This window comes from Pyricularia oryzae, chromosome 1, assembly GCF_000002495.2.
Source record: "Pyricularia oryzae 70-15 chromosome 1, whole genome shotgun sequence".
Taxonomy (NCBI): Eukaryota; Fungi; Ascomycota; class Sordariomycetes; order Magnaporthales; family Pyriculariaceae; genus Pyricularia; species Pyricularia oryzae.
Genome location: NC_017844.1, coordinates 4,110,508 through 4,136,381, shown reverse-complemented (window position 1 = coordinate 4,136,381; position 25,874 = coordinate 4,110,508). Strand labels below are relative to the sequence as shown.

The window sequence follows — 25,874 nt, the reverse complement described above, 5'->3', positions numbered from 1 at the left end:
CTCCTAGGGACCAACGTGGCGGCGACCCCCTGTTGCAATGGGTCAGTGCACGTCCCCTTTTTTCTGTCTGGGGAAGGAGAAATCAATCGACGGATTCTGGCCAAAAAATGTCCGATTATCACTGACTTGCTTTCATTCTCAGCCAACGACGGTCATCGGAAAAAGATCCTATTTCGACAAAATCTTCAGACTATTGCCAAAAGATCCTGGCTCGTCGTGCATGTCCGGATTTTTTGGCCATTCCATTCAGGGGCTTCTGGCGCGATTGTTTGCTTGGCCCGCCGTCGCGTAACCAAGGGTTTCTTTCTGGCGCTGCCACGGTTGACTTTGACATTCAAACGCTCCAAGTGCTTTGTGGCCCCAATTAATTGTGCTTTTGCTCGCTGCAATCGTACACTGAATCTCCGTATAGCAACGCCAAAGCTTGACAGATCTCAGCCGCATCGAACGCCAAAACAAGCAACAACACAATGTGGATGAGATCTTGACAACTCACGGTAGATTGGCTGAGCTGCTGTGCAGGGAGGTCCTGGGGCGAGATCCAGCCCGGTCGGTTTGGTCTTCATCCCAACCGATCTCAAACTGAGGAGGACGGTATTCTTTCTCATTATCGAATACACTACTTTCTTCTTCTTCTCTTCTCTATCATAGCATTTTCTTTGCAGGAGCCTCAGCATCGTCCTGTTTTCTCTGTTTTCTCGGCTGTTTCTTCTTCTTTTAACGGTTTTGGTTTCCACATGCCAGGCGCGCAAGAAACCAGTTGTCGGACTTTTCATTTGGATTCCTTTCCATAACGGCACGGCTTCTTCATTCTTCGAACGTCCCTGCGTCAGGTTTTCACCATGGCTACCCTCCAAGTGCGTGGCGTTGGTGTCTCGGCCACCAAGCAAAAAGCCTTGGAAGATGCCAAGAAGATGCAGATGCATATTGTGGAGGAGAGCAACAAGGCTGGAAAGGAGCCACCGCCATATCATCTACTCGAACTCATCGGGAAAGGCAGTTATGGTCGCGTTTACACAGCAAACGACATCAAAAACAGCAGAGTTGTAGCCGTCAAGATGATTGATATCGAAGAGGCAGACACGCTCAACCCCACGTTGGTGGACACTTACACGGAGATCATGAACGAAATCAACGCCCTAAAGTTACTGAGCGAGGGCGGCGCCAAGAACATCAACCAGGTTTTTGAGGCCTTGCCTGTACAACAATCCATGTGGATCATCACAGAGTATTGCGCAGGTGGAAGTGTGTCAACATTGATGCAGCCTACCGCTCCCCACGGTCTCCAGGAGAAATGGATTATACCAATCCTTCGAGAAGTCGCCGAGGCTATATTCTGGGTGCACAGGCAGGGCATTATTCATCGAGATATCAAGTGCGCCAACGTCCTTATCACCGAGGCGGGCGGCGTCCAACTCTGCGATTTTGGCGTTGCTGGTGTTATTGAGAACAAATTTGACAAGCGGACGACTGTTATCGGCACACCCAACTGGATGGCGCCCGAGTTGTTTGATGGGTCAAATTCATACGGTACAGAGGTCGACATCTGGGCTTTTGGCTCCCTAGTCTTTGAGATTGCATCAGGTCTGCCGCCGAATGCACTCTCGGGTATGGAATTCCAACAGCTCGGCAGTTTTGTTAAGAAGCATAGTCCTAGGCTGGAGGGAGACCAGTACTCAGACCAGCTCAAGGACCTTGTTGCCTATTGCTTGGTCGATGATCCTGCGCAAAGGCCACCGATCGAATCTATACAACAACATCCTTATATTGCGAACACCGACAACATGTACCCGACATCCTCACTGGCGCTTCTTGTAAGAGCTTATAGACTTTGGGAATCTCAAGGTGGATCGAGGAAGTCTCTTTTCAACCCCGGCGGAGCCCAGGGGCTTTCTGCAAATGATCTTTCATCCACTGCTCTGGCAGAGGACGAATGGAATTTCAGCACCACAATGGCGTTTGATCAACGCGTGTTTGGTGACGCTGATAACAATCAGGCTGTTTATGACGTTTATGGGACAAACGTTGAGCTGCCTCAGCAATTTAATGACGAAACCACGCGCCCTTCAAAAACCAAGGGTCGACGCCGACCTCCGCCTCATCTTCCTGTTCTCAAGGCTCCTTTGGAAAAAGTGTTTGACCCCAACACAATATCCAACTACGAAGACAATTCAAGAATGTACTACGGCAGGCCAATGCCCCCTCCTGCTGCCGCACCAGCACCAGCACCAGCAGGTTCTGACTTACCGCTGCGGGATGACTCTTTGCACTTGACGGTACGCGAGTCTTTGATCGACTTGGATGCTTCACTTGACGGGAGCGACTTGTCGCAATTCGCCGACATGGAAACCATCAGGGCACCGGGTGGACACAAGTCCATTGACTTTGGGGGCTACGATGACAGCTCAGACTTCAATAAAGCGCCGCTCAGCGACCCGGCAGACATTGGCAATAACAGACGGACCCAGGATTGGAAGTTTCCATCCATGACATCCGCGCCACTTTCTGCAAACCCCGAAATTTCAAATTTCTCTTTCAACGAGCACTCGTTCAATGAGCTGGTTTATGATGATGAACCCGAAGAAATCCCCGAACCGTCTTTCAGCCGTCCAGCTTTGATTCACCATCCAACAGACCCTGTCGGCCTTCAGTCGCAAAGCTACAATGATTTGTCCGTGCCGCGCATGCCAGACAACCGCGCGTCCATGAGCAGTCTCATCGATCTTGACGAGAGTCTACCTGACAGCATACCTGAATTGATGCGACCATCGACAGCCAACTCGGACGTGGCGTCTGTCACGGGGTCGGACATTGGTGCTCCAAACCCCTTTGAGTTTGAACGGCATGCGTCGACATACAAACCCTTACCGCTGAACTCTGCTAGAGAACCCTCGATATATGTTTCAGACGACTCGGATTTTGCGCGTCTCGGCAGCAGTGTGGCGGATGCAGCTAGTGCTAGCATGCCCAACTTGGTGCTCAATGGCGGCAACGGTGATGCTCTGGATAGAAGGGATCGCCCGGACTCGTACGATGGTGCCAGTCAACCCGGGGGATTGTATGATAACGGAGACTACCTAGATGCCGATTATCTCTCCATGGCCGATCGCCGCACCCGCGATCAGTACGGAGACATGAGCGGGCCGTACTCTGATCAGCAACAGCTGGATGAACAACAATACCAGCGGTCACAGTACCGACAACAGGATCTGGTCCAGTCGTATCAGGACGCAGAGATTCCTCCGCTGCCAGAACCACCCTCGGCTAGGGTTATGCAGGGTGTTGGGAGCAGGCAGGAGGCCAGCGATGAGTTGCGGAGGATGCTAGCTAGCTTCCAAGAGCATCTCAGTTTTACAAACGCGCACCTTTCCAGTCTCCCCATCCGCAGGAATGCGGCAGGTAGACTGGAGCCGCCGGTTGTTGAATAGGGAGATTCCGTGGCTCTGCAGAGCATAGCGGCGGTTGTGCACTGCGAGGTTTTCTTCTTGTTTCCATTTGTCCTACAGTGTGTATATATTTTAAATGGGTGGCTTTTGAAAGTGACGCAGAGCGTGCATTTAGATATTCAGTGGCGATACATTGGCAACTTACTGCAGCATTTATCGGCCTGCATTTGGAGAGAATGTTATATTAGATTTAAGGCAAGATATAGAAATCGAGGGATATAAGGATGCAATTGTCTGTTGTTGTAATGGTTGACTGTTGAGAATTGTCAAACAGGTTTCTTTGATCTCCAGGTCAAAATTTCATTCCAAAGTTGACTCACGTCAAACCCCAAGACAGCAATTTTTTTCTCATTCTCTTTCACGCCACTTGCATTCAAATCAAACGCAAAAGACAACCACAAACAACGTTAATCTATACTTGATTAATCTTAGTCATCGCATCCGGCCATTTTTTCGATCATTTACTGATTCAGCCGGGCAGAGGGAAAGTTGTCTTGTGGTCTCACAAAAAATTCAACATCGTCAGGCTGGCGGGCTTAAAAAGTCTCCCAATTGCTTGGCGCGGCATCTGCCGGTACCACCACAACGCCCCTCTACAAGCCCTCACACGCCAGAGGACCCGGATTTTCTCCTCTGCAGCCATGAAAACCGAGATAGTAAAAGTCAAGGCGGCCGGAGGCGACGATGGCCTGGGCCAGTTCCACCAGCAGCAAGCACCAGCGACGGCAGCGGCAGCAGCACCGTCGTCATCGGCCCAGCCGCGGAGCCCACGACAGCCCCACAGGCTGGACTCGTGGGAGGTGCCAGCCGAGTCACAGCATCCAGCCATCGGGGCCCTCAGGCGCGCGGCTGACTACCTGGGCTCCAGTGATATACCCGTCGGCTTCCCAACCGAGACGGTTTATGGTCTCGGCGCAGACGCCACACGCAGCGCTGCCGTCAGGGGCATCTATGCTGCCAAGGGTCGGCCGTCCGACAACCCGCTCATCGTGCACGTGTGTGACCTCGATATGTTGCGCGCGCTGCTGTCCCCGGCGTGTGACAGCGGAAACGGGACGAACAGCCAGGCAGTATCAGAGGAAGCGGCCGAACCAGCGACCACAGCAAACGGCATGAGCAACAGCAAAACCTCCATCGATGACCCGATCCCCAGCATCTACCTGCCGCTGATGGAGCGTTTCTGGCCGGGGCCGCTGACGATCCTCCTCCCGAACCCGCAGCCGTCGCGGCTGGCGCCCGAGGTAACAGCGGGGCTGCCGACGTTTGGAGCGCGCATGCCGGCGTCGCCGCTGGCCCTGACGCTGATCAGGCTGGCGGGCGTGCCGCTCGCAGCCCCCTCGGCCAACGCATCAACGCGGCCTTCGCCCACGACGGCGCACCACGTTCTCGACGACCTCGACGGCCGCCTCGAGCTGATCCTGGACGGCGGCCCTTGCGGCGTCGGCGTCGAGAGCACCGTCGTCGACGGCCTGTGCGACCCGCCTGCCGTGCTGCGGCCCGGTGGCGTCGCGATCGAGGACCTGAGGCGCTGCAAGGGATGGGAGGGCGTTGTCAGGGCGTACAAGGACGAGGCGGAGCTCGGCAAGTCGGGCAAGAGCGCCGCGCCGCGCGCCCCGGGTATGAAATACAAGCACTACAGCCCGCGGGCCAAGGTCGTGCTCTACGAGGCTGGTTTTGGCGGTGGTGCGGAGGGGGATAGGGTCCGGGAGGATTTAGATGCTGGGAGGTTAGTGGTTGGGGAGGACGCGAGGAGGCCAGCGAGGCTGGGCGTGGTCAGGACGAGGTCTTCGGGGGACAAGGCGGGGGAGAGGTCGGTCGAGGAGTATCAGATTGAGGATGGGACGACGGTGCTGGATTTGCATCTCGGGAGGGATCCCAAGGATGTGGCTCAGGGGTTGTTTTCTGCTCTGAGAGAGCTCGATACGCGAACGGCGGATGTGATATGCGTCGAGGGCGTTGGAGATGGGGATGATATAGCCGCGGCGGTCATGAACAGGTTGCGAAAGGCGGCAACGGAGACAAGGTGATGCGGTGGGGAGTTGTTATCTTAAGGGTTGTTTCCCCGGGACTTTTACAAAGGAGAAGGGGTTGGGTGGTTAATAGACAGACAGTGACCTTGGGGTCACACGATCTGGCGTATAGAACATAGACGGCGCAGGATAAAGACGCTGATATCAACTCATATCACTGCATTGCCGTTAACATCATACTAGGACAACAAGAAATGGTCATTTATTGGCTTGCCGTTCTGGGCCAGCCCTTTTAAGCCCCAACTCCCATCTGCTTTCAAAGGTTTTTCATAGATAACATCTAAAGACGCAGGCGGAAACTTAAAAAAAAACCAAACCAAAAACACCATCATACCCCTTAAATATCTTCCTCCAGCTCACAACCCTTGCCTCAGCCAATCCGTAAGCTTGGCCTTGCCCAGCTGGGCCAAGTTGTTGACGCCCTGTTCGCTAAAGGGATCGATGCGGCTGAGGTTGACGTCCTGCGTCGGGGCCTTGCTGACCCTCTGGACGATGATGGTGGGGTCGGTCTCGAGGATGATACCGTCGTCGACAATCTCGTCAATGGCTAGGGAGACGAGGTCGTAGTTCTCGATTATGGTGCGCTTGTCGACCGACTGCTTGAAGAGCAGGTGCAGCGAGTCGCGCAGGGCCAGGATGACATTATACAGCAGGACCTCGTTCTCGTCGACGCTGCCGACCACGTACATCATGACGTCCGACTCCATCTTGTACAGAACGATCCTGTTGTCGTACAGAATGATGTCGCCAGTCTGCTTGGCCGTCTTCTCGAGCAGGCCCTTCTCAAAGGCCTTTTGCGCCTTGACGTCTGGGAATGGGTTTGGCGGGGCGGTCAGGGCTATATAATGTGAGCGCGGAGTTTGTGTCAGCTGCTTGTTGTCATTCTCTATACATGAGCGTGCTGTGAATCCTAAAAAGTTCACAAAGGAACCGGAGTGCATACCGGCAGCTTGACCGGCGCCGGGCGCGGCCTGGTGGGGTGAGGTGTAGTATTTGGCGAATATCCTTGAGCCATCATCGGAGCCGAGAATGATGATGGCGTTTACGGATGATAATGACATGCCGGGAGCCATTTTGAATATGTGGGAGACCGTGGAGGTCGGTCAGATCAAGGGTGGAGAGGTTGTAGACTGGTTAATTAGTTTTATGAGTGCTCGCGCCGTCGTCTCTTCGAGTTTGTTCTTGCTTCTCGCCGGGAATGTTAGTCTGGCCCGTCTATCAGAGTCGCGCAGCTAGGTACACAACGCAAGCTGTTCGATTGGAAGCAGTACAGTGTCACGATTGAGCCATTTCTCACTGTGACCCCGACAGCTCTCAAGTCTTCAACGATTGCCCCTCCACGATACGCGCACGGACCACCCACTTTACGCGAAGATGTCGCGTCGAGTTCACGTCCTCAATTTCTAAGCCCCTGACCGTGTTTTCTACTCTAGAACTAGCATTTTCCCCTCCATAGATTGATTGATTGCCTTTTTTGGTCCTCGTTCTCCCGTCAACCAGCCGCACCCGCCCACTCACTCCACACTCAGACCTCATCATCAACAAACTGGATTTTATACATTTTGCGACAACCCCCACGCACAGACAGAAACGCCTCTCTACACTTGGGCTATACCCATATTGTGTTCGCAATGTCTACACCATCTGGTAGGCGAACACGGAGTTCGCAGTCGGCGACCCCCTCGCGCAATGCCGCGCGCAACGCCCAGGCGGGACCGTCTAATGCTGCAGAGGACCAGGAGCCGGCATCGTCAGTCCGAGGGACGCCCCGCGGTCCCAGGCAGTCGCAGCTGGCTTCTAGTCCCATGTTTTATCAGTCGTCTCCGGCCAACGGCAGCAGAACCCAGGAGCCTTCTTCTCCCTTGCGCCAGATGACCCACAGCCAGTCCACGGCTCGCCGCTCCAATGCCACTCCCAGCTCACCGTTGCGCCAGCAGACAGACAGTCAAGATGACCCTGAACGGACGCCAAGGGCGAGTGGTAGTGGGCTCATTGGAGGTATGGCTATCTACTGGAGGCAACAATGTGTCTGCCCCTATCTATTCTGGTCTGCTGGTCCAATACTAACCTGAATGCATCTTGGCAGAGTCTTCTCCTATTCGATACGAGAGTTCCAGTCCCGGACGTGCTTTCAATCCCCTTTCAGATACTCTTCGCAGTGAAAGCAGTGGCATTTTTGTCGGCTCACGCTCAGGCTCTGCCCGTAACCGTCGAGGTGACATCAACCCCGATGCCCTACTGAGGTCCTCGCGCCCAAGGCGTGTGGTACTAGACCCGTCTGGTAATGTCGTTACAGAGGTTGGCTCAGATGCGCCATCATTCCGAACGGTCAACCCTGATACTTCAGAAGCCAATGCCTTGGGTGGCGACAGTGGCGGCCTGATCTGGGGTACCACGGTTTCCATCGATGATACGTTTGCGTCTTTCAAGGACTTTGCGCGGAACTTTACCAGGAAATACCGGCTCTGGTCGGATGGAATGACAGAGGCCGAGACTTCTCAACGAGATGACGCAGAGTCCCGACCCTACATGGAGGCCATGGAGACTATGCTTTTGCTGGGAACTTCGCGGCTCTATGTCGATCTCCGTGACCTCAAGGCGTACCCGCGCACGATCAAACTATGGCACCAGATACAGGCTTATCCCCAAGAGCTTGTTCCCATTATGGATCAAGCTTTGACAAACATGATGGAGGATCTTGCCCAGGCAGAGATGGTGAGACAGCGTTCTCAGAGCAGCGCTGGTGCCCGAGCCACCCCAATGGCGGCTACCCCAAGCTCGGAGCCGCAATATGCCAGTTCAGAGTTCGGCGGTCCAGCAACTCCCCGGCCGGGTGCCGAGCCTGAAAATGACTTGGAGGAGCAAGTAGCCCAGACAACTTACGCAATCCGCCCCTTTGGGCTGGAGAAGACAACAAACCTCCGAGATCTGAACCCATCAGACATGGACAAGCTGATTACTGTCAAAGGCCTTGTGATTCGGACGACACCCGTCATCCCGGACATGAGGGATGCACATTTCAAGTGCAGCGTCTGCAATCACTCAGTCACTGTCACAATCGATCGTGGCAGGATCAAGGAGCCGACTGAGTGCCCGCGGCAGATGTGTTCTGCCAAGAACTCGATGCAGATTGTTCACAACCGTTGTGCATTTGCCGACAAGCAGGTCATCAAGCTGCAAGAGACCCCCGACGAAGTGCCTGCCGGTCAGACTCCTCACTCGGTCTCCGTGTGCGCTTATAATGAGCTTGTGGACTTTTGCAAGGCTGGTGACAGGGTGCAACTCACTGGAATTTTCAGGGTCATGCCCGTTCGTGTGAACCCCCGTCAAAGATCAGTCAAGAGTGTCCACAAGACATATGTCGACGTTTTGCACATTCAAAAGGTCGACAACAAGCGAATGGGAGTTGACCCCTCAACGCTGGACCTGGCTGCTGAGGACGACGAGGTAGAGGCTGGAGAGGGAGATGCCAACATGCAGGAGACTCGTAAGATCAGCCCCGAGGAGGAAGAGAAGATTAGGGAAACTGCACAGCGAGACGATATCTACGAGCTGTTGGCGAGATCTCTGGCTCCGTCAATCTATGAAATGGATGACGTGAAGAAGGGAATCCTACTGCAACTGTTTGGAGGCACAAACAAAAGCTTCCAAAAGGGAGGCAGTCCAAAGTATCGTGGCGACATCAACGTACTGCTTTGTGGCGACCCTTCGACCTCGAAATCCCAGATCCTCCAGTATGTGCACAAGATTGCTCCTCGAGGCATCTACACCAGTGGCAAGGGCTCTTCCGCTGTGGGTTTGACAGCGTACGTGACGCGTGACCCCGAAACACGGCAGCTGGTACTCGAGTCCGGTGCCTTGGTTCTCTCGGACGGAGGTGTTTGCTGCATCGACGAGTTTGATAAAATGTCGGACGCCACACGATCAGTTCTCCACGAAGTAATGGAGCAGCAGACGGTTTCAGTGGCCAAGGCAGGCATCATCACAACCCTGAATGCTCGCACAAGTATCCTAGCGTCGGCAAACCCTATTGGCAGTCGATACAACCCCGATCTTCCAGTGCCGCAAAACATTGATCTCCCACCTACTCTTCTTTCTCGTTTCGATCTTGTGTACCTGATCCTTGACCGTGTTGACGAGAAGAACGATCGTCGCCTAGCCAAGCATCTCTTGTCGATGTACTTGGAGGATAAACCAGAGTCTGCAAGCTCTGCCAACGAGATTTTGGTAAGTCATCAAATCATATTCCATCCGTCAGTTGAGTTTGCCGTGCCTGTGAAGCTTTCTAACATCTATCCAACGTTACCGTAGCCCGTCGAATTTCTCACGTCGTACATCTCATATGCCCGCGCCAACATCCACCCCACCATCAGCCAGGAGGCGGCTCGCGAGCTGGTGGACGCCTACGTGGAGATGCGCAAGTTGGGCGAGGACGTCCGCTCTGCCGAGAAGCGTATCACGGCGACGACGCGTCAGCTGGAATCGATGATCCGTCTCTCCGAGGCGCACGCTAAGATGCGGCTCGCAACAGAGGTCAGCGCATCCGACGTCCGCGAAGCCAACCGTCTCATCAAGTCGGCACTCAAGACGGCGGCTACGGACGCTCAGGGCCGTATCGACATGTCGCTGTTGACTGAGGGCACGAGTGCGGCCGAGAGGCGACGTCGCGAGGACCTCAAGGCCGCCGTCCTGGGGCTGCTGGACGAGATGACAGCCGGCGGGCACCAGGTGCGGTACAGTGAGGTGGCCAGGAAGCTGAGCGAGGGTGCCAGCGTCCCGGTCGAGGCCAGCGATTTTGCCGAGTGCATAAGGGCATTGGAGATGGACGGCGCCGTCACCATATCCGGAGAGGGGCCGAGGAAGCAAATCAGGAGGATCACAGCCCAGGTTTGATCGGGAGAGTGATTGTATTGGGATGAGGATGAGGCCTTGCCTAAAGTGCAAGAAAGCCATGAGTGATGAGTTGATGTGTCTAGGTGGTTAATTGGGGTAATGATTTTCCATGTTAGTTGTTCTTGTTTTCTGTTGCAACACCATGTCAAAGATTCAGGGGACAGCAGGTGAGCAAAATAAAATTGAGGCCTGCTTGTTAATGCTAAAAGCTAAGATGTACAAGATTTATGACTGAAGGGAGATAGCAGTACAAGCTGCACTAAAAAACGTCAAAACATCAAGCCACACCATTGCCCGCCTCTACCCCATTCTTCCTCCCCGCCGCCACAGCAGCCCTTGTCTTGGCCAGCGCTTCCTCAACAATGGCGACGAGCTCAGCCTCGTCCTCGAGCCCGGCGCTCAGACGCACCTGCGCGGCCCGACAGCCGTACGCGGCGTGGTACCTCCCCTCCTCCTCGCCCGCGCAGTGATAGACCATGTAACTAAACGGCACGGCCAGGGTCCTGTGCGCGCCCAGGTGGCCGCTGTGGAAGAAGCCGCAGCCGTTGTAGAAGGTGACGGCGGTGTCGAGGTCTGCAAAGTCCACGCTGAGCAGACAGGCGTCGCCCGGCGCAAAGTCGTCGGTCGCGGGCCGCTTGAAGGCGGCGTAGTTTGCATACGTGCCGCCGTGGCGGGCGTGATTGACGCCCGCGACGACGTCGGTGGCGCGCGCCAGCGTCTCGGCCAGCGCCGCCGCGTTGCGGTTCAGGATGGTGCTGCGGGCCAGGTGGTCGGCGCTGTTGGACACGAGGGTCGCGGCGTCGGCGGCGAAGAGCTCGTTGCGGTGCTGCGAGGCAAGGGTGCGGGACAGGGCGCCGTAGTGCCGCGGCATGGACGGGTTCAGGACCACGGAGCCGCCCATCACGTCGGCGTAGCCGCTGAAGGACTTGGTCAGGGAGGTGATGATGACGTCGGCCACGGGGAGGACGTCGATATTGGCAAAGGAGCCGACTGTGTCGTCTACCACGAGGGGGAAGTTGTACTTGTCGGCCTGTTTGTGCCGTATATTTTGTTAGCATCATGTTTGTTTTCGTTGTGTACTGGTGAAGAATCGGTGTGGGAGAGTTGTCTTGATCAGGGATTCAGGGGTCGCGGGCTAGCAGACGAAACTTACAAGACTCCGCAGGCCTTTGAGATCGGCCGAGACGAGGATGGGGTTCGATGGAAACTCGACGAAGCAGTAGCTAACCTGCCTCCCATCCCGGTACTCGTCCTCGAGCCACTCGCCAACCTGAGAGATGAAGTCGTCGTCTTGGCAGGCGCCAAAGTGCTTCATCCCGTCACCTGCACCCTCGGAGAACTGCAGCCAGGTGTGCTTGAACAAGGCACCCAGGCAGAGCACCTTGCCCGGGCGGTAGGCCGCCATGGCCTCGTGGTGGCGCACAATGGCCGTCATGCCGCTGGGGTAGAGGTAGACGTCGTCGGGCCTGAGCTGCGCCGCGCGTGCTGGGTCGATGGGGGAGCGCTGCAGCAACTCCAGGATGCGTCGGCGGAGGGCGACGTGTGAGTCGCCTTCGGGTAGCCCCTCGGGCAGCGACTCCTCTTCATCTCCAGCACCCACACCCACCACCTCCAATGACGTGTCTATCACAGGCAGCAGCGCCTGTGCGAGCCTCGTCGACGTCCCCGAACCGACCAGCTGCCACGTGAACACCATAGCTTTGCGGTTTGCAGCCGGGCCAATGGTGACGTGAAGCTTGAGCGTGTCTGAGCCGAGCTTGATACGGACAACCGTCTCGGAGATCTCGGACGCATCCTTGATCCTGTCCTTGTCGTCCCGGAAGGAGGAGCAGGCGTGCTGCCTAGTCTTTTCCAAGGCGTCGGGACACGCCCATACGAAGCATGCCTGAGATTCTGACAGGCCCAGCTTTTTGTGGACGGCCATTGACAGCTGAGGAGGGGTTCGAGGAGGTTTTTTTTGGATCAGGATTAAGGTCTACATATATGTTTCATATAGGGAAGCTTTGCGCATACCTGTGCAACGACGCCAAACGGCCCAAAGCGGGGGTATATGCTCCGGACTTTTTGCAACAGGTCAACATCGCCTTTGATCAAACCCTGCACCGAATTCCATCCGGGAACGTGCGTCGTGATGGTATGGGGGCCTTCTGGCGGTACAGAATGTCCAAATTTTGTATCATTTGCTCCTTGCGTCTTGGCCATGGCTGTGGTCATAGTCATGGTCATGATTTAGCTCTGTCTTGTTTTCTTTTTTTGTTGATGAGCGAACACTTGTCGATTTTACTGCTCTCTTTTTTTTTGTTTTCGGGAATGGTACGACTTCATCTCTTATACAAGGCACCTACTTACCAACAAACATGGGGCGAGTCTGGCCATTCGTTTCTTTCTGTACGCGCCCGTTTAAACCCGACCCGAAGCTAGTCAGTTTCTGTATGTAGTCGGCTACTTCTCCAAACACCATTTCAGTCTCGGCCATTTTTTTCACCCCTTAAAATGTCCGTCTTGCAGCCAGCTCGGTGACTTCTTTTTCAGCCCCAGGACGATTCGGTTTCGGACCGGCTTCTCGACTACTAGGTCTAATTGACCAGCAGACAGTATATAATTCGTCGGAAATCATCCTGATTGATCTTTCTAAGCCTAGTCGACCTTATTATTGTCATCATTTTGCACATTCGCCAGTGAACCTGGGGTGTACTCATCGCAAGGCTGTTTCTTGTCGCGTACTGTCTCACAAATAAATAAGCTTACATTGGACGCATAGTCAGTTCAGATGATCCATATACTGTTTGTCCAAACAAGTAATCTTCTCGACCACCTCCAGTGACAACATTCAACCCAAAAACACTCACATGGGTGTCAACAAAGAACAGACAAGGGGAAAAAGAACAACACTACACTACAGGTCAAGATATAAAGGAAACTATATTCTAGGATGCAGGCCCGCCTATGTACACCATTACACGTTGACGCATACAAGCGTCCTCAACTGCTTTTTTTTTTCTTTTTCTTCCCTCCACAAACTCCTTAGCAAAGTACTGTCACAAAGGCCCTACCAAATACTTCTCTTGTACCCCTCGAACCCAAAGTTCAAAGCAACCGCAAGGAACAATGTCACACACAGAGCTGAAGGACCCAACTTGTCGTAGTACTTCGCCGATGCTCGGCGCGTGCGGATCGCCCGGCTTCTGTAGAGGTAGATAGCCACCGAGTATATCAAGCAAAGAATTGCAACAATCGTGAAGGCACCGGCTACCACAAATGCCATGCTGTTGGGCTTGTCGCCAAAGTTCAGCAATGTTGTAGCAATCATACCCACGTAAATCGAATACTCGAGCTGTGTAATCCGTTAGCATCCAGTGCCATGTGACTTGTTAAAACAAAAAACACGACTACTCACCCAACCCAAAAAGGTGCGCTCGGCGGCAAAGTACACCTTTGGTTCGACACGAACCGGCACATGAATCTTCTTGCCCTTGGGCGCCTTGAAGCGTTTCAGACTCGTGTCCTCGCTTCCCCAGAGAGCCTCATTGCGCTCGCTTCTCGGAATGGCCGAGCCTCGTGGGCGCGGGATGAGCGCCTTCGCCACTGCCAGCCCCGTATGCGCGGCTTTACCAGAATATATGGAAAACAGTGTCGAGTAGTAGTCCCAACCACCCACTCTCCGCGCCTCCTCTAGCCTAACGTCTTCATCCTCCTCCACGTCCGAGTCGTAGACGGGATAATCCTCATCAGCCACTGGCTGCGCCACAGTCTGGTCTTCAACGTCTTGTGCTCGCTGACCACGGTGAAGTCCCCGGCTGGACGATTCACCATTTCCGTTGGCAGCATGCGAGCTGGCCACACCATTCTTGCCTGCATCTTCTGCCTCCTCCTCGTCCGAATCAAGCTCGTCCTCTTCATCGTCGGTGGTGGCTGTTGCTGCCGAGTTGGCTGCCGGTCGGTGGATGCCGAAGTTGTGCGTCCGTGGTTTTCTGATGTCAACATCCATTTGCGGGTGCCAAAAGGGCAACAGATTAATTCTGTCCTCAAACAGGCTCGCACATCCATGGATGAATTTCGAAAACTTGGGCACCGACTCTACCAGGTGGCTCGAAATGAGCTGGCGCACCCAGTCTGGTGGTTGCTGTCCCACATGTGTCTGCAGCTTAACCTCCAGCACGGCATAGGGGAACCGAACAATGTCCTCGGGCGGCAGCTGGCTGAACGGGTGATCGATCCCAATGTCCATCCGTCGCCAGTTATCACCAGCACGCTTCTTGCCATCCAGGTCATCTTCTCGTATCATGCAGAGCTCAGTATCGAGCGAGATACGCACTCGTGCATCCGCCGGCAACTGGAAAGCTGTGCGGTTGTAAAATGACCGACACACTGGCTTGTAACCCTTCTTCAGCACCGAATACTGAATCTCGGCCGCGAGACGCTCTTGCTCATCGAGCACTTTCTGGGGCTTCTTGCCTTCCCGACGCGCCTTTTCAAACACAGCCGCAGGTAGGAGGTCTCCCTTCATGTACGAGTTCACATTCTTCTCCTTGATGGGGAAGCGCGCCTTGACCGACTTCTCGCCCGTCCAGTCTTCGCGATGCGTCTTTCGTTCAACAAATATCGTTTCCGTGTCCATGCCGCCGTACCAACGAAGACGGATGGCCTCGGCCCCCTCCGTCTTTTTGAGTCGCCCCTCATAAAGTTCCCATGTGTCCGGGTTGTCGTAGTAGATCGATGTGATGGCCGAGTCAGCTACCTCGAATTCCTTACTTGCGTTGAAGACGAGGACCGGTAGGTGCTTGAGGATGATGAGCTTCAACTCGGTAACGTTGTCCGGGTGAACCCAATACTTTGTGGTGTTTCGGACAAAGCTGGCCTGTCCGCCACCAGCTGCGCTGTCACCCTGAACAGGATTGCCTCGTGTGCGGGCCAGGTCATACAGCTTTGAGAGCTTGACAACCTGAGCGTCATAGTTCTCCTTGTAGAACGGCTTCGCCTTCAACCGACTGTCCCAGACGGGCTTCAGATGCCAGCCAGTCATTTTCTACATTACAACAAGCGGAGGAAAGGTCAGCATAGAACCCCCGCGCAACCACCCATCTAGGCGCTGGCCGCAAGGAGGAGCATACGTACGTCATGCTTCTTGATAATCTTATAAAACCCAGTGTAGTTGACTTGAACAAACTTGGCAAGGTCGTGGACGTCTGCGATGATATCGCTCAGATCCGACTCGTGGAGGTCAAACTCCTCCTCGGTAGGGCCAGGACCGGTGCCGCGTTCGTTTTGGCGCCTGATGGTATCCATAACCTCCTTCTCGCAGACGGCGATCCTCCTGGTGATCTCGATGGACTTGACCTGCTGCTTCTGGTGGATCTTTTCGAGTTCCGCCTCGAGCTTGCGCACGAAGCGAGTCTCATCATCCTCTGACCATTCCCGGACTCCCGTGTCCTTTTGGATCGGTCCGCTCGGTTGCTTAAGCTCAGCTTTGAGGCCCGGGTAGTCGAGGTAGTACCATTGGTACTCGGGTATTATGCTGGCCCGCAGCTGCTCGGCGAACTTCATGACGACGACGTTGGGCCGGTCGAGATGGTATGGACCGGACAGTCTGGTCGAGTGCCAGCTTCGCTTCTTTGTGGCAAGATCGTATTCAATAATTAGCATGGGTCGGGACGGTTGTCGAAGCTACCAAAGGGCGGCAAGGTAGCGCAAAACAAAGCGAATTCCAAAGAATTACGCCATTGATAGGCTTGTTGTCGTCTCTCGAGGGCAATGCGGTTGAGGTATAGAAAAAAGGAAGGGGAGCTGGTACCGTAAATAGTATTCGCCCAAGGAGGTAGGGCAGCCAAGATATCCGATGAGCACCTTAGCTGGGCAAGTAAGGTACCGACTGTAGTAATATAGGTAGGTACACAGTACGTTCCCAGGGCAGAATTAAAAGCAATGGGAACCAGGCGGGTGACTCTGGCGACGGCAACCAAAATGATGTCCTTGCTCTGAGGACCAGTTTCGTAGTTCAGCGCTAACTGGGTAGGTTGTGTTAGCTCTTTGCAGGAGCTTGCGGGTCGGCTCTTGCTGTGGCTACCCGACCTTGGTTAGCATCTGTGGTTCGCGACTGGCTCGTTTCGCGGGACAGTCCAATAGGCGCTCGTTCGTAGGGTGAGAAAAAATAAATAAAATACAAAAATATATCAATTGAAAAAAAATCTGCAGCTACTAATTAATTTGGCGCTGAATGTGGATTAGGTACGGAGCGTGCTGCAGACAAACATATCTCAACCTTGGCCATGCTGTGGTGAGCATCGCCACCGAGGAAGTGAAGCTTTTGGACCAGGGAGGTCGTGTGCTCAGTTCGTGACTGAGTCCCCACTATTGCCGTCCACGTTTTTCAAGAATGCTTCTGATTGGTCAATGGTTACAGTCTCGATCTCGACTTGACAGGGATCATGGATGAGCCCGTTGGAGACTCGGCGCCTTGAACCCCACCTTGTACCCGTTGCCCGTTCACTCAGCGCACTGTCTTCGAGCCGGTTATGCGCGTCAAAAGTTCTAGACAGCCGCCTCTGCCATGGATCTTGTCGATCCAGGGCAATTAATGATATCAGGTAGTCCATTGATACAGGGTAGGTTTTCCGACTGAAAAAGTTGAGTCAAACAAACCCGATGCGCGGTCCACACCATGACGGCTCGGGCCCGGAAGCCAAGTCCGTCAAAGTGCCCCGCATTCCTGCCGTAGCAAGCCGGAGGGGTCCGTCCTAGAAAAAAAAAATCGCAAGAAAAAACAGTCTGGAAATTGCGCCAAAGTGCCGTACATACACACACCGACTCCAACAACATTTTCACCCTCTCAATCAACCATACCAAGCTCTCCTTATCCCAGTTTACCCACCATGGCCACCGCCGCACCCCCAACGGCGCCGGCCGCCACCGCACCACCCCAAGCCCAGCCGCGCATATCACCATCCTGCCCCGAGGAGACGGCCGCGATCCTCCGCGCTGCAGCTGCCCACGATGCGCCCTTGCTCAAGAAGCTGCTAGATGAGCCCGGCAAGGCCAGCGTGCAGGACCCAGAGACGCGCGAGACCCCGCTGCACGCCGCCGTGCGGGCTGCCGCCGGCACTGCCGCCGACGACACTGCAACCATGGACCTGGCGCGCAAGACCCTAACGGAGCTGTTCTGGTCCGGTGCCATCTGGAACGACGTCGACGACAAGGACGAGACGCCCGGATGTGTGGCGCTGCGTGAGGGGCTGGACGACCTGTACGCCATGTGCCGCGACGCCGGCGTGCGCGCCGAGATGCTGTTTGGGCTGATGGACGGCTACGAGGCGCTCTCGAGCGGCGACAGCGAGATGGAGCAGGAGGAGGCAGTGGAGGTGGTGGACTTGGATATTGAGAATGGCGAAGAGGCGCCGGAGCTCGTCGACGTGGATGCCTTGAAGGCCGCGGTCGTCGCCGACGCCCCGACGGAGAAGCACACCGTCGAGAGCGAAGCCTACCTCGCGTCCAAACTGACCTACAACGCTGGCGCGCTGGTTGACGATGCCGGCAACGGCGTCATGATGGCTTGGGAGACGGATATCATGCGCCGCAGCGTCGATGCCCTGCTGCCTGAGCTGCCCGCTGGCAAACGGATCCTGAATGTCGGCTTCGGTATGGGAATCATCGACAGCATGTTTGCAGAAACAAAGCCGTCCCGGCACCACATCATAGAGGCACATCCCGCCGTGATCCAACATGCCAAGACCGCACCGGACTCAAAGTTCGGCGCGGCTTGGGAAGAGTCCGGGCCTGAACCGGGCGCCTTCAAGATGCATCAAGGCAGATGGCAAGACGTCTGCCGTGAACTCCTCGAGGCTGGAGAGGTATACGACGCAATCTACTTTGACACGTTCGGTGAGGACTACAGCCAGCTCCGCATGTTCTTTACCGAGTTTATACCAGGTCTGCTTGATTCCGAGGGTCGATTCGGTTTCTTCAATGGACTGGGAGCCGACAGGCGAATTTGCTACGATGTTTACATCAACGTTTCTGAGATGCATCTAGCTGAGGCAGGGCTCGATGTAGACTGGACCGACGTCCCTGTTGACATGGATCGAATGGCCGAGGCTGGCAAAGGAGAGTGGGAGGGTGTTAAGAGGAGGTACTGGACTCTTGACAGTAAGTTTGCACATCTTCCCTGGATGCCCTCCTTGTCACGGATATCTAAACGTGAATCGATCCTATGCGAGGTCTGTGCTAATCCATTACTGGCAGATTATCGCCTACCAGTGTGCACCTTTTTGGGCTGATGATCCAGACTTGTGTCCAGTATTGCCATTAATTATCTTAAGTCCGAGGTGTTTCGCAAACCGATTTTGGCACAACAACTCTCAACCCCTTTTATAATCAGTTCACGATATCCGCATAAATACATAGATCTTGAAGGGATGGGAAAGGGGTTTTAGGTTGTTTCTCGGGACATAGGGCGGAGAAATCTATCAAGGTCTACAATCTGGATAGCTGCGTATGGGTTTGGTTCATGATCCGTTGCAATAGTGTGGTGCATCATGAGACCGACGTACGCCGAATCCCGTTGAGGGACAAACTGTCACCTCACTTAAAGTTCTCTGGGTTGCTGATGCCGTGGAAATTACCCTCTTTGGCCCTCTTTAGCGTCAACGCAGCAATGAGCGCGGCACCTACACCACTGCCATCCTCAGCCGCAAGAATCTCAATAGGATCCTCCTCCTTGGGATCCTCCTTTGCAGGCCAGTCGAGGATCTCCCTGAGGGCCTGGGCACCCCGCTGCTTGAAGTTGGGATACTTGTTGAAGACAGATCCATCGGCGCCCACATGGCAAGAGCGGTAGTTCTTCTTCTTGCAGATTGCGGCCACACCGCATGCTGAAAGTCTGGCAGCTCGAGTGCCGATCAGCTCCGCAGTGCGTCGGATGAGTTCGAGCTCGTTCCGGTTAGGAACCAAGTTGAGCTTGTCCTGGAACAGGTCCAAGGTCTCGGACAGGTTCTCCCAGGGGTCGCTATGTTCATGTTAGTATTCCTTTTGGGGTACTCATTTTTGCTAGTTTATCAACTGCGGGAAACTTACTCCTCGATAGCTGAAAGGAACGACGAGTCGAGGGTGTAGGCGCGTCGCAACTTGGAGATGTCCTGGTTCTTGAAGATGCGGACCTCATGGTTGTCATGCAAGTCAACCAGAATAAGACGGAAAATCTCTCCCAGGTATAATCCGGCGATCATCTTCTCGAACGCCTGTTGTCCAGGCCGGGGAGAGTCCTCGTCGATTTTCACGTCGTAGGGGGTCCTCGGAAGAACCTTGTGCTGGTTGTCGAAAGCACCCCATTCACAATTGATAGCCATGGGCGTCTCTGGGGGCAGGTTCATATGCGCCAGCTTGGGAATAGAACCACATTCCTCCATGTAAGCAGCATTGCAACCAGTGCCAAAGATGCAGCCAATGCGCATTTGGGTGTCCGTATAAGCCGAGGCAATGAGGGTGCCAGTGGTGTCGTTGATCAGAGCCACGAGTTTGACGGGCACGCCCTGGTTGCGGTCCTTAGTTTGGGCCCTTCAGCTTGTCACATATTTATCGGATACCATAACTCACCCTCTCAGACAGTGCCTTCATCAGCATTGGCGCGACATTCTTTCCTTCGACGCCGGCGATATCGAAGCCTTTAGTCCATCGCTGCAGGATGCCCTCATCGACGTAGTTCTGAGTTGCAGGGTAAGAGAAGGTGAAGCCCAAAGGCAGCTTCTCAATCTTCTTTGGGTCTCCATGGTGAGTCTCAATGAACTGGAGCAGGCAGTCGGCGATATAGTCCCAAAGCTCATCGGACTGGCCGGTCTTGAGCTCTTCGGGCATCCGGTATTTGGATTGGATAATGTCAAACTCCGACTTCTGGTCAGTGAGCGTGATTTCGCAGACCCTCAGGTTTGTACCACCCATGTCAAGGGCCAGAAATGTCCCGGTCTCGTAGCCGTCCGGGAAGGACATGACCCACGTAGGGTTCATAGGCTGTGACCAAATGTCAGTTGTGAGCTCTACAATGGGTTTTGGTATCCATCTCCATGGCGTCATATTTTGTTCATTCGAACAGAGCCTTGCTTGCAGGCCAACTGAGGTCACACACTCACAATGTCCCCGCCTTCTACACTCAACCCCCGCTCAAGCTCGCCGACAAAGTGATTGGTGATTTGCTTGAGCTTGGCGGTATCTACAGTGAACATCTCCTCAAGGTCCTTGATCTCCTTGACGAGATCCTTCGGAGCGTCCACCATGGTGCCTGTTCAGTATTCTCAGTCAGTTTCAAAGAGCTCGGAATATACTGAGCAGCGGAAGTGCATGCCTGCGCGAGAGTTGTGAGGTGAATATGACTGGTGTTGTCTCCTAGTGGAAACAAAGGTCCCGTTGTTCACAGTCCACGACATCTCGAGATTTCACTAGCTGCTTACGCCCTTGTTCAAGCTGTTCCTCTGGGTGCGACAGGGGTGAATGATTCAAGAGGAAGTTTATATCGAGATGATAAGTGTTGAGCTGAAACAGGGATGATGGAGGTACAAAAACAAAAGCTTGTGTTGAATTGATTCTCACACTTGGAGGCCGGAGTAGAGCTTAGGCGGCTGAGTTGGAAGCTCGAGGGAATGTTTATTGCAGGCTCACCAAGTGCCCGAAGAGGTAAGTAGCTTTGGATTTCGTAATCAACACTGCAGTGCTTTTGCTCTTGGATAGAGCATGACAGTGCGAACTGGCGCAAAGTGATCTATGTGGAAATACTGGATGCGGGACAGCGAGCTAAATGTTGAGGCGCAGGCAGATTGAATGGGAAAGGATTGTTTTGACAAGTGCTTGAGGGTGCAAGGAGACGAGTGAACAGGCAAATTTGTGGTGTGCCGGGGGGTGTGATGCAATAGTGTCGTGCGTGAGAAGCCGCTTCCACTACCAGCGGTATTTCCCCTCTTTACCAAGCCTTTGAAGAATTCGGGTATGTCTCCTCGGATCGCTTGACGCCTGCCTGGTTTGGTATGGTTGGTTGGCTTGGTATTCGGGAGTGCATGTGGCTGGCTGTCGTCGGATTGGATGTTCTTCCAGCAGTGCTTTCTTCTGTGTGAGTCGAATGGTGACTACAGCTAGAAGCTTCTGTCTTGGGGTCCATCCTCGAGCCAAACTCAAAATTAAATAGTTCTGATAGCAGTAAAGAAAGTTGCCCTTGAGTGACCGAATGAAAAGGGATTGTGACACCCAGCAACTCCAACCGCCATGATGTTCTGTTCATTGCCCAAAATGGCCCAGAACGGGCTGTCCGTTGTTCTCTGTATAATAAGCGAGGCCAAGCGACCACAAGAAGATCGCCCGGCACTGCCCAAGATCGGAGTAGTGTTGGGTCACACTAAACCTAGAGAAGCCTGAGGAATTTATGTACGCCAGAATGGAAACAAAACATGTGAAGAAAATAACTTACTGCCCCTGCGTGGTGGCGGCTTCTTCGGACCCAAGCCTACCATTTTGTCGTGGACTGTCGGTTGACGTAGGTAAAATATATATAGAATATGGATAAGACCCTACAACGTCAAAGTAGGGCGTATGGGCGTATTGATGTTACCAAAATCTCAAGCACTCAGGCAATGAGCAGGTTAAGGACTTTGTAGGTATTTAAGTGTACTATGCAGCTGTTGGGTCGTTAGATTGTTCTTGTTGAAGAAAGATATACGCCGACAAGAACATGAATGAACTCATGTGCCCAAAGCAAAATAAGTCACCGACTGGAGCATTATCTAATCTCGAGGCTCCGCAAAATGAAGCGTGAATCGCAGTAAACCACAAGAGCTACCTGCTAAGGCTGCAAGGGAGTAGATTGTTACCTCATACGTTGTATGTACCTTTCTTTTCCTTGCTGAGCCAGACAAAACACTGGCTGTGAGCAGAAAATTTTATTAAACCCCGCCGCTCAATTGAAATGGTTGGAGAAACGCACCTACTGTTTTAGACTTCTCCTACCTAGTGTAAGGTACCTACCGCCCTGGTTTGTTGTGTAAAAATATCTCGTGCCTAAAGGCAGGTACAACACAATGACAGCAGAGGGATACCGCGGGGCAATTGCGATGAGGGGTCGGTCGTACGATACAACTGCAGTTTTGCCAAGCTGAAATGACGCAGCTAGGTACCAGGGTACCTGGCAATTAGATAGGTATTGATTAATTAGGTAGGTAGATATGACATCCTGGAGACGTGGCGCAGCGGTTGATTCACCAGCCACATCTTCGACATCTCATGTGGCACATGAAACGCAACGTAAGCTTCTTGATCCCTGCACGACACGGGACAGGGACAGCTACAATCGATTGATGCAAGCTGTCTCGAAGCGTGAAGCGGGTCGGCTTGGTTAGTTGGTTTGGTATATTTCATCGGCGTCTCGACGGATCTTTACATCGAGCATCCGACGTCACGAGATACGACTGTGACGATCCAATTGTAAACGGGGAAGCGCCGCCAGTATCGTTGATGACCACTTTCGTTTCATTTGATTCACAATGAAGCTCTGGACAGCCATCCCGGCTGCGCTGTCGCTCCTCAGCTTCGCGACGGCAAGCTCCGTCCGCCTTCCTTCGACCTTTAAGCCACCTCAAGTCTTCAAGAACGTCAACCTGGTTCATGTCATATCTCTTGAGAAGATATATGCCAAGGAGCAGGTCAATGTCCTGATTGAGAATATCGCCAGCACTCCTCAGGATGAGTACTTTTTCCCGTTTACGATCGACGAGCTGTCGCGGGTGGGCGGGTTCGAGGTGAAGGACCGGAAGAACGAAGATGCAGGCCCATTTACGGTGGAAGCAGTTGAGTTCGACCCAAAGAGGTAAGCATTCTGTCGGCCTCAATCTGAGATGCTTGTTTAGCGATAGGTCTTGGAAGATGGTGCTGACGATTCTTCCCCTTCAGCGACCTGCAGTACTACCGGATACGATTGCCTACTCCACTAAAAGCTGGAGGTCAGCAGACATTGGGAATCACCTACAACATCCTGAAGGCGGTTAGGCCGCTGCCTGCGCAAGTGACCCAGGACGGGAGCCAGTTCCTTGCGTACCGCTTCTCTGCGTACTGTCCGTCGGCCTATGTCACCTCGAAGCAAAAGACAGAAGTCAAGTTCTCTTCATCTAATGTCCCCGACTACACCAAACTTCCCTCCGTCGATGGCGACAAGCCCAACCCGGCAAAGCAGGGCTCCAAGCTCACCTATGGCCCCTTTGACGAGAAGCCTGCCGGCGCTGTCGAGCCCGTCCAGGTCAGGTTCGAGTTCACCAAGCCCGTGACGCACATTGCCCGCCTGGAGCGGGATATTGAGGTCAGCCACTGGGGTGGAAATGTTGCTTTCGAGGAGCGCTACACTCTTTTCAACATGGGCGCCAACCTCAGCTCGCAGTTCAGCCGTGTCAAGTGGGCCACCCAAAGCTACCACAACTCTCCCACACATGCTCTCAAGGAAATCAAGTTCCCTCTTCGTGTGGGCAGTGCCGATGTGTACTACTACGATGTCATCGGCAATGTCTCTACCTCGAGGTTTCGCAGCAACAAGCGTGAAGCCCTTCTGGAGGTGAAGCCGCGTTACCCCATCTTTGGTGGTTGGAAGTTCCCTTTTACCATCGGATGGAATGCCGATGCCAAGAACTTTGTGCGCCGTACTAGCGAGGGTAAATACGTGCTCAACGTGCCTTTTCTGGAGGGACCCAAGCAGCCCGAAGGTATCGAGTACAGCCAGGTTCAGTTACGACTGCTGCTTCCCGAGGGAGCCACGTAAGTAATCCAAAGCACAAGTTGGTAAATTGAGATAATAGGAACGACGGCACTAACTGAAAGACTTAAAAACAGTAACGTAAAGTACCACACCAAGACCCCTTCTTCATCGATCATGTCTGTTGAGGTTGGAACGCAGAAGACGTATCTGGATACAATCGGAAGGACATCTTTGGTGATCACAGCACACAATCTCATTGATGAGCACCGCGACCGGGAGCTTGTAGTATCATACGACTACTCGCTCGTCGCAAGCTTGCGGAAGCCCTTGGTGATCTTCACGAGCATGATGGGCGTTTTTGCGCTCGTCTGGGCTGCGGGCCAAGTCGAAACCAAGTTTTCTTACAAGAAGTAGATGAGAACTGGCCGGTATTTAGAAGGGGAAGCCTGCGTTATGACGACGAGTTTTACAAAGGAATTTGATGATGCAAAAAGGAGACTCTCAGGCTTTGTTTGGCGCATATGTAATACCAATCTGACTCGGAAGGGAGATATAAAACAAAAAAGGTTCGCATTTCAAGCCTTGCTGAGAAGCGTGCTGCTTGCTTCGCCCTGTTGCTTGGTTCCTTATTTGTTCGGTGACTCAAGATCCATGACTGTTTTAACACCAGCTTACAGCTGCCCGGTTATTTATAATGAACCATACATGGCCAGCTGAGGCAGTCAGGAGGGACTTCAGCCCACAGACCCTTTGCTTTTTTGGTCGATAGGGCTGCATTACGCTCCGCCGAGGCCGCGCCCAACTAGGGAGTACTATAAGCAGATCGTACTCCATATGTACTTGATTGAAGCTGCATGAGCACTCTCCCTAGACTAGTTGCAATCGCCGAATGCCCGCCCACATAATCGAAAAGCGAAAATGTCTCAGGTCCAGCAAGGCTTATCGGGGGTTTTGGGAGAGAGACAAAAAAACGACATTCTTCACCGATTCTTCGTGGCGTGTTGAAAAAAAGACTGAAAGATACTTATGATGTCCTCTTTTGACGGCCTCCCTAAGATCTGCTCGCGAGTCTTTTCGGCATTACCTCATAGCTCCTGCACGACAAGCAGGGATTGCCAGGGGTCTTTTTTTGTTCAACTTGGTTGTTGTGCAGGGTCCCCATCCTCCCCGCAAGCCCACTCAATACGGGTGTGCTGTGCAGTGTGTGCTGCAGCCGGCGCCCGGTTTTTTCTCTAAACTTTACGATGATGGTACGGTAACCCAGCCGGTTGGTAAAAACCAAGTTGACAAATGAGTTTTTGTTTTTGTTGTTGAAGATGTGGTCGTATTTTGCGCCCCATTCTGTTGCGGCAGTGCTACCGTATTACGAAGGACGGCCATGGACTTCTCTTATTTTCCTTTCTCAATTCCCTGCATATCTGATTGACTCGCGCTAAAAACCAGGCGGAATAGCTCCATTTTGGCAATTGGGGGCGCAGGCATAGGTAGGCGCGTGAGGGAGTGGGCGTGGGTGTGGCAGATGACTGACTCCCTGACATGCGTAGACGAGTGCAAGTCATCCCGTCTATCTCTATTTTTTTTCTAACCCTTGCCCATGGGCTTTGGTCGCCTTGTTTAAGGGTGGTATGCGTTCCGACTAAAAAAAGAACGACACTTGCAGGCTTTTTGGATATAAACCAGTCGGCTCCTCCCTGTTCAGGGTCGTCTTTCTTATTTTTTCCCCCGTGTTCCTGGATCATAGCCTTTTGGTTTCCCTGGATTTGAACGCTTTCTTTGCCGTCTACAGTTTACAAAGAT

General features: G+C 53.6%; 10 protein-coding genes across 10 annotated transcripts; 5 read left to right on the top strand and 5 right to left on the bottom strand.

The window, feature by feature from the left end:
* The first annotated feature begins 99 nt into the window (after positions 1-99).
* MGG_16277 (STE/STE20/YSK protein kinase) lies at positions 100-3,783 on the top strand. The gene has a single exon (XM_003709897.1). It carries the CDS (start codon positions 843-845, stop codon positions 3,426-3,428), a length of 2,586 nt encoding a protein of 861 aa, XP_003709945.1. The 5' UTR covers positions 100-842; the 3' UTR covers positions 3,429-3,783.
* Positions 3,734-5,725, top strand: MGG_16276 (uncharacterized protein). The gene has a single exon (XM_003709896.1). It carries the CDS (start codon positions 4,088-4,090, stop codon positions 5,471-5,473), a length of 1,386 nt encoding a protein of 461 aa, XP_003709944.1. The 5' UTR covers positions 3,734-4,087; the 3' UTR covers positions 5,474-5,725.
* Positions 5,580-6,747, bottom strand: MGG_09294 (coatomer subunit zeta). The gene is made up of 2 exons (XM_003709895.1): positions 6,420-6,747; positions 5,580-6,314 (listed from the first exon to the last, which is right to left on the bottom strand). The coding sequence occupies exons 1-2, from the start codon at positions 6,547-6,549 to the stop codon at positions 5,833-5,835; spliced, it is 612 nt and encodes a 203-aa protein (XP_003709943.1). The 5' UTR covers positions 6,550-6,747; the 3' UTR covers positions 5,580-5,832.
* A 161-nt stretch (positions 6,748-6,908) lies between these two features.
* MGG_09293 (DNA replication licensing factor mcm4) lies at positions 6,909-10,927 on the top strand. Its single transcript, XM_003709894.1, has 3 exons — positions 6,909-7,474; positions 7,563-9,703; positions 9,788-10,927. Exons 1-3 carry the CDS (start codon positions 7,108-7,110, stop codon positions 10,367-10,369), a joined length of 3,090 nt encoding a protein of 1,029 aa, XP_003709942.1. The 5' UTR covers positions 6,909-7,107; the 3' UTR covers positions 10,370-10,927.
* Positions 10,538-12,654, bottom strand: MGG_09292 (cystathionine gamma-synthase). The gene is made up of 3 exons (XM_003709893.1): positions 12,383-12,654; positions 11,523-12,299; positions 10,538-11,399 (listed from the first exon to the last, which is right to left on the bottom strand). The coding sequence occupies exons 1-3, from the start codon at positions 12,593-12,595 to the stop codon at positions 10,647-10,649; spliced, it is 1,743 nt and encodes a 580-aa protein (XP_003709941.1). The 5' UTR covers positions 12,596-12,654; the 3' UTR covers positions 10,538-10,646.
* A 489-nt stretch (positions 12,655-13,143) lies between these two features.
* MGG_09291 (vacuolar transporter chaperone 4) lies at positions 13,144-16,650 on the bottom strand. The gene is made up of 4 exons (XM_003709892.1): positions 16,161-16,650; positions 15,485-15,979; positions 13,767-15,395; positions 13,144-13,703 (listed from the first exon to the last, which is right to left on the bottom strand). The coding sequence occupies exons 2-4, from the start codon at positions 15,911-15,913 to the stop codon at positions 13,419-13,421; spliced, it is 2,343 nt and encodes a 780-aa protein (XP_003709940.1). The 5' UTR covers positions 15,914-15,979; positions 16,161-16,650; the 3' UTR covers positions 13,144-13,418.
* Positions 16,651-17,238: 588 nt separating this feature from the next.
* Positions 17,239-18,639, top strand: MGG_09290 (arginine N-methyltransferase 2; the record flags this gene model as incomplete). Its single annotated transcript, XM_003709891.1, has 2 exons — positions 17,239-18,508; positions 18,605-18,639. The coding sequence occupies 2 exons, from the start codon at positions 17,239-17,241 to the stop codon at positions 18,637-18,639; spliced, it is 1,305 nt and encodes a 434-aa protein (XP_003709939.1).
* A 304-nt stretch (positions 18,640-18,943) lies between these two features.
* On the bottom strand, positions 18,944-20,628 carry MGG_09289 (hexokinase; the record flags this gene model as incomplete). Its single annotated transcript, XM_003709890.1, has 4 exons — positions 18,944-19,367; positions 19,436-19,902; positions 19,955-20,365; positions 20,485-20,628. The coding sequence occupies 4 exons, from the start codon at positions 20,626-20,628 to the stop codon at positions 18,944-18,946; spliced, it is 1,446 nt and encodes a 481-aa protein (XP_003709938.1).
* A 991-nt stretch (positions 20,629-21,619) lies between these two features.
* On the bottom strand, positions 21,620-21,852 carry MGG_09288 (uncharacterized protein; the record flags this gene model as incomplete). The annotated part of the gene is made up of 2 exons (XM_003709889.1): positions 21,620-21,753; positions 21,810-21,852. 2 exons carry the CDS (start codon positions 21,850-21,852, stop codon positions 21,620-21,622), a joined length of 177 nt encoding a protein of 58 aa, XP_003709937.1.
* Positions 21,853-22,621: 769 nt separating this feature from the next.
* Positions 22,622-24,642, top strand: MGG_09287 (oligosaccharyltransferase alpha subunit). Its single transcript, XM_003709888.1, has 3 exons — positions 22,622-23,201; positions 23,285-24,136; positions 24,212-24,642. Exons 1-3 carry the CDS (start codon positions 22,879-22,881, stop codon positions 24,489-24,491), a joined length of 1,455 nt encoding a protein of 484 aa, XP_003709936.1. The 5' UTR covers positions 22,622-22,878; the 3' UTR covers positions 24,492-24,642.
* The last annotated feature ends 1,232 nt before the right edge of the window (positions 24,643-25,874 follow it).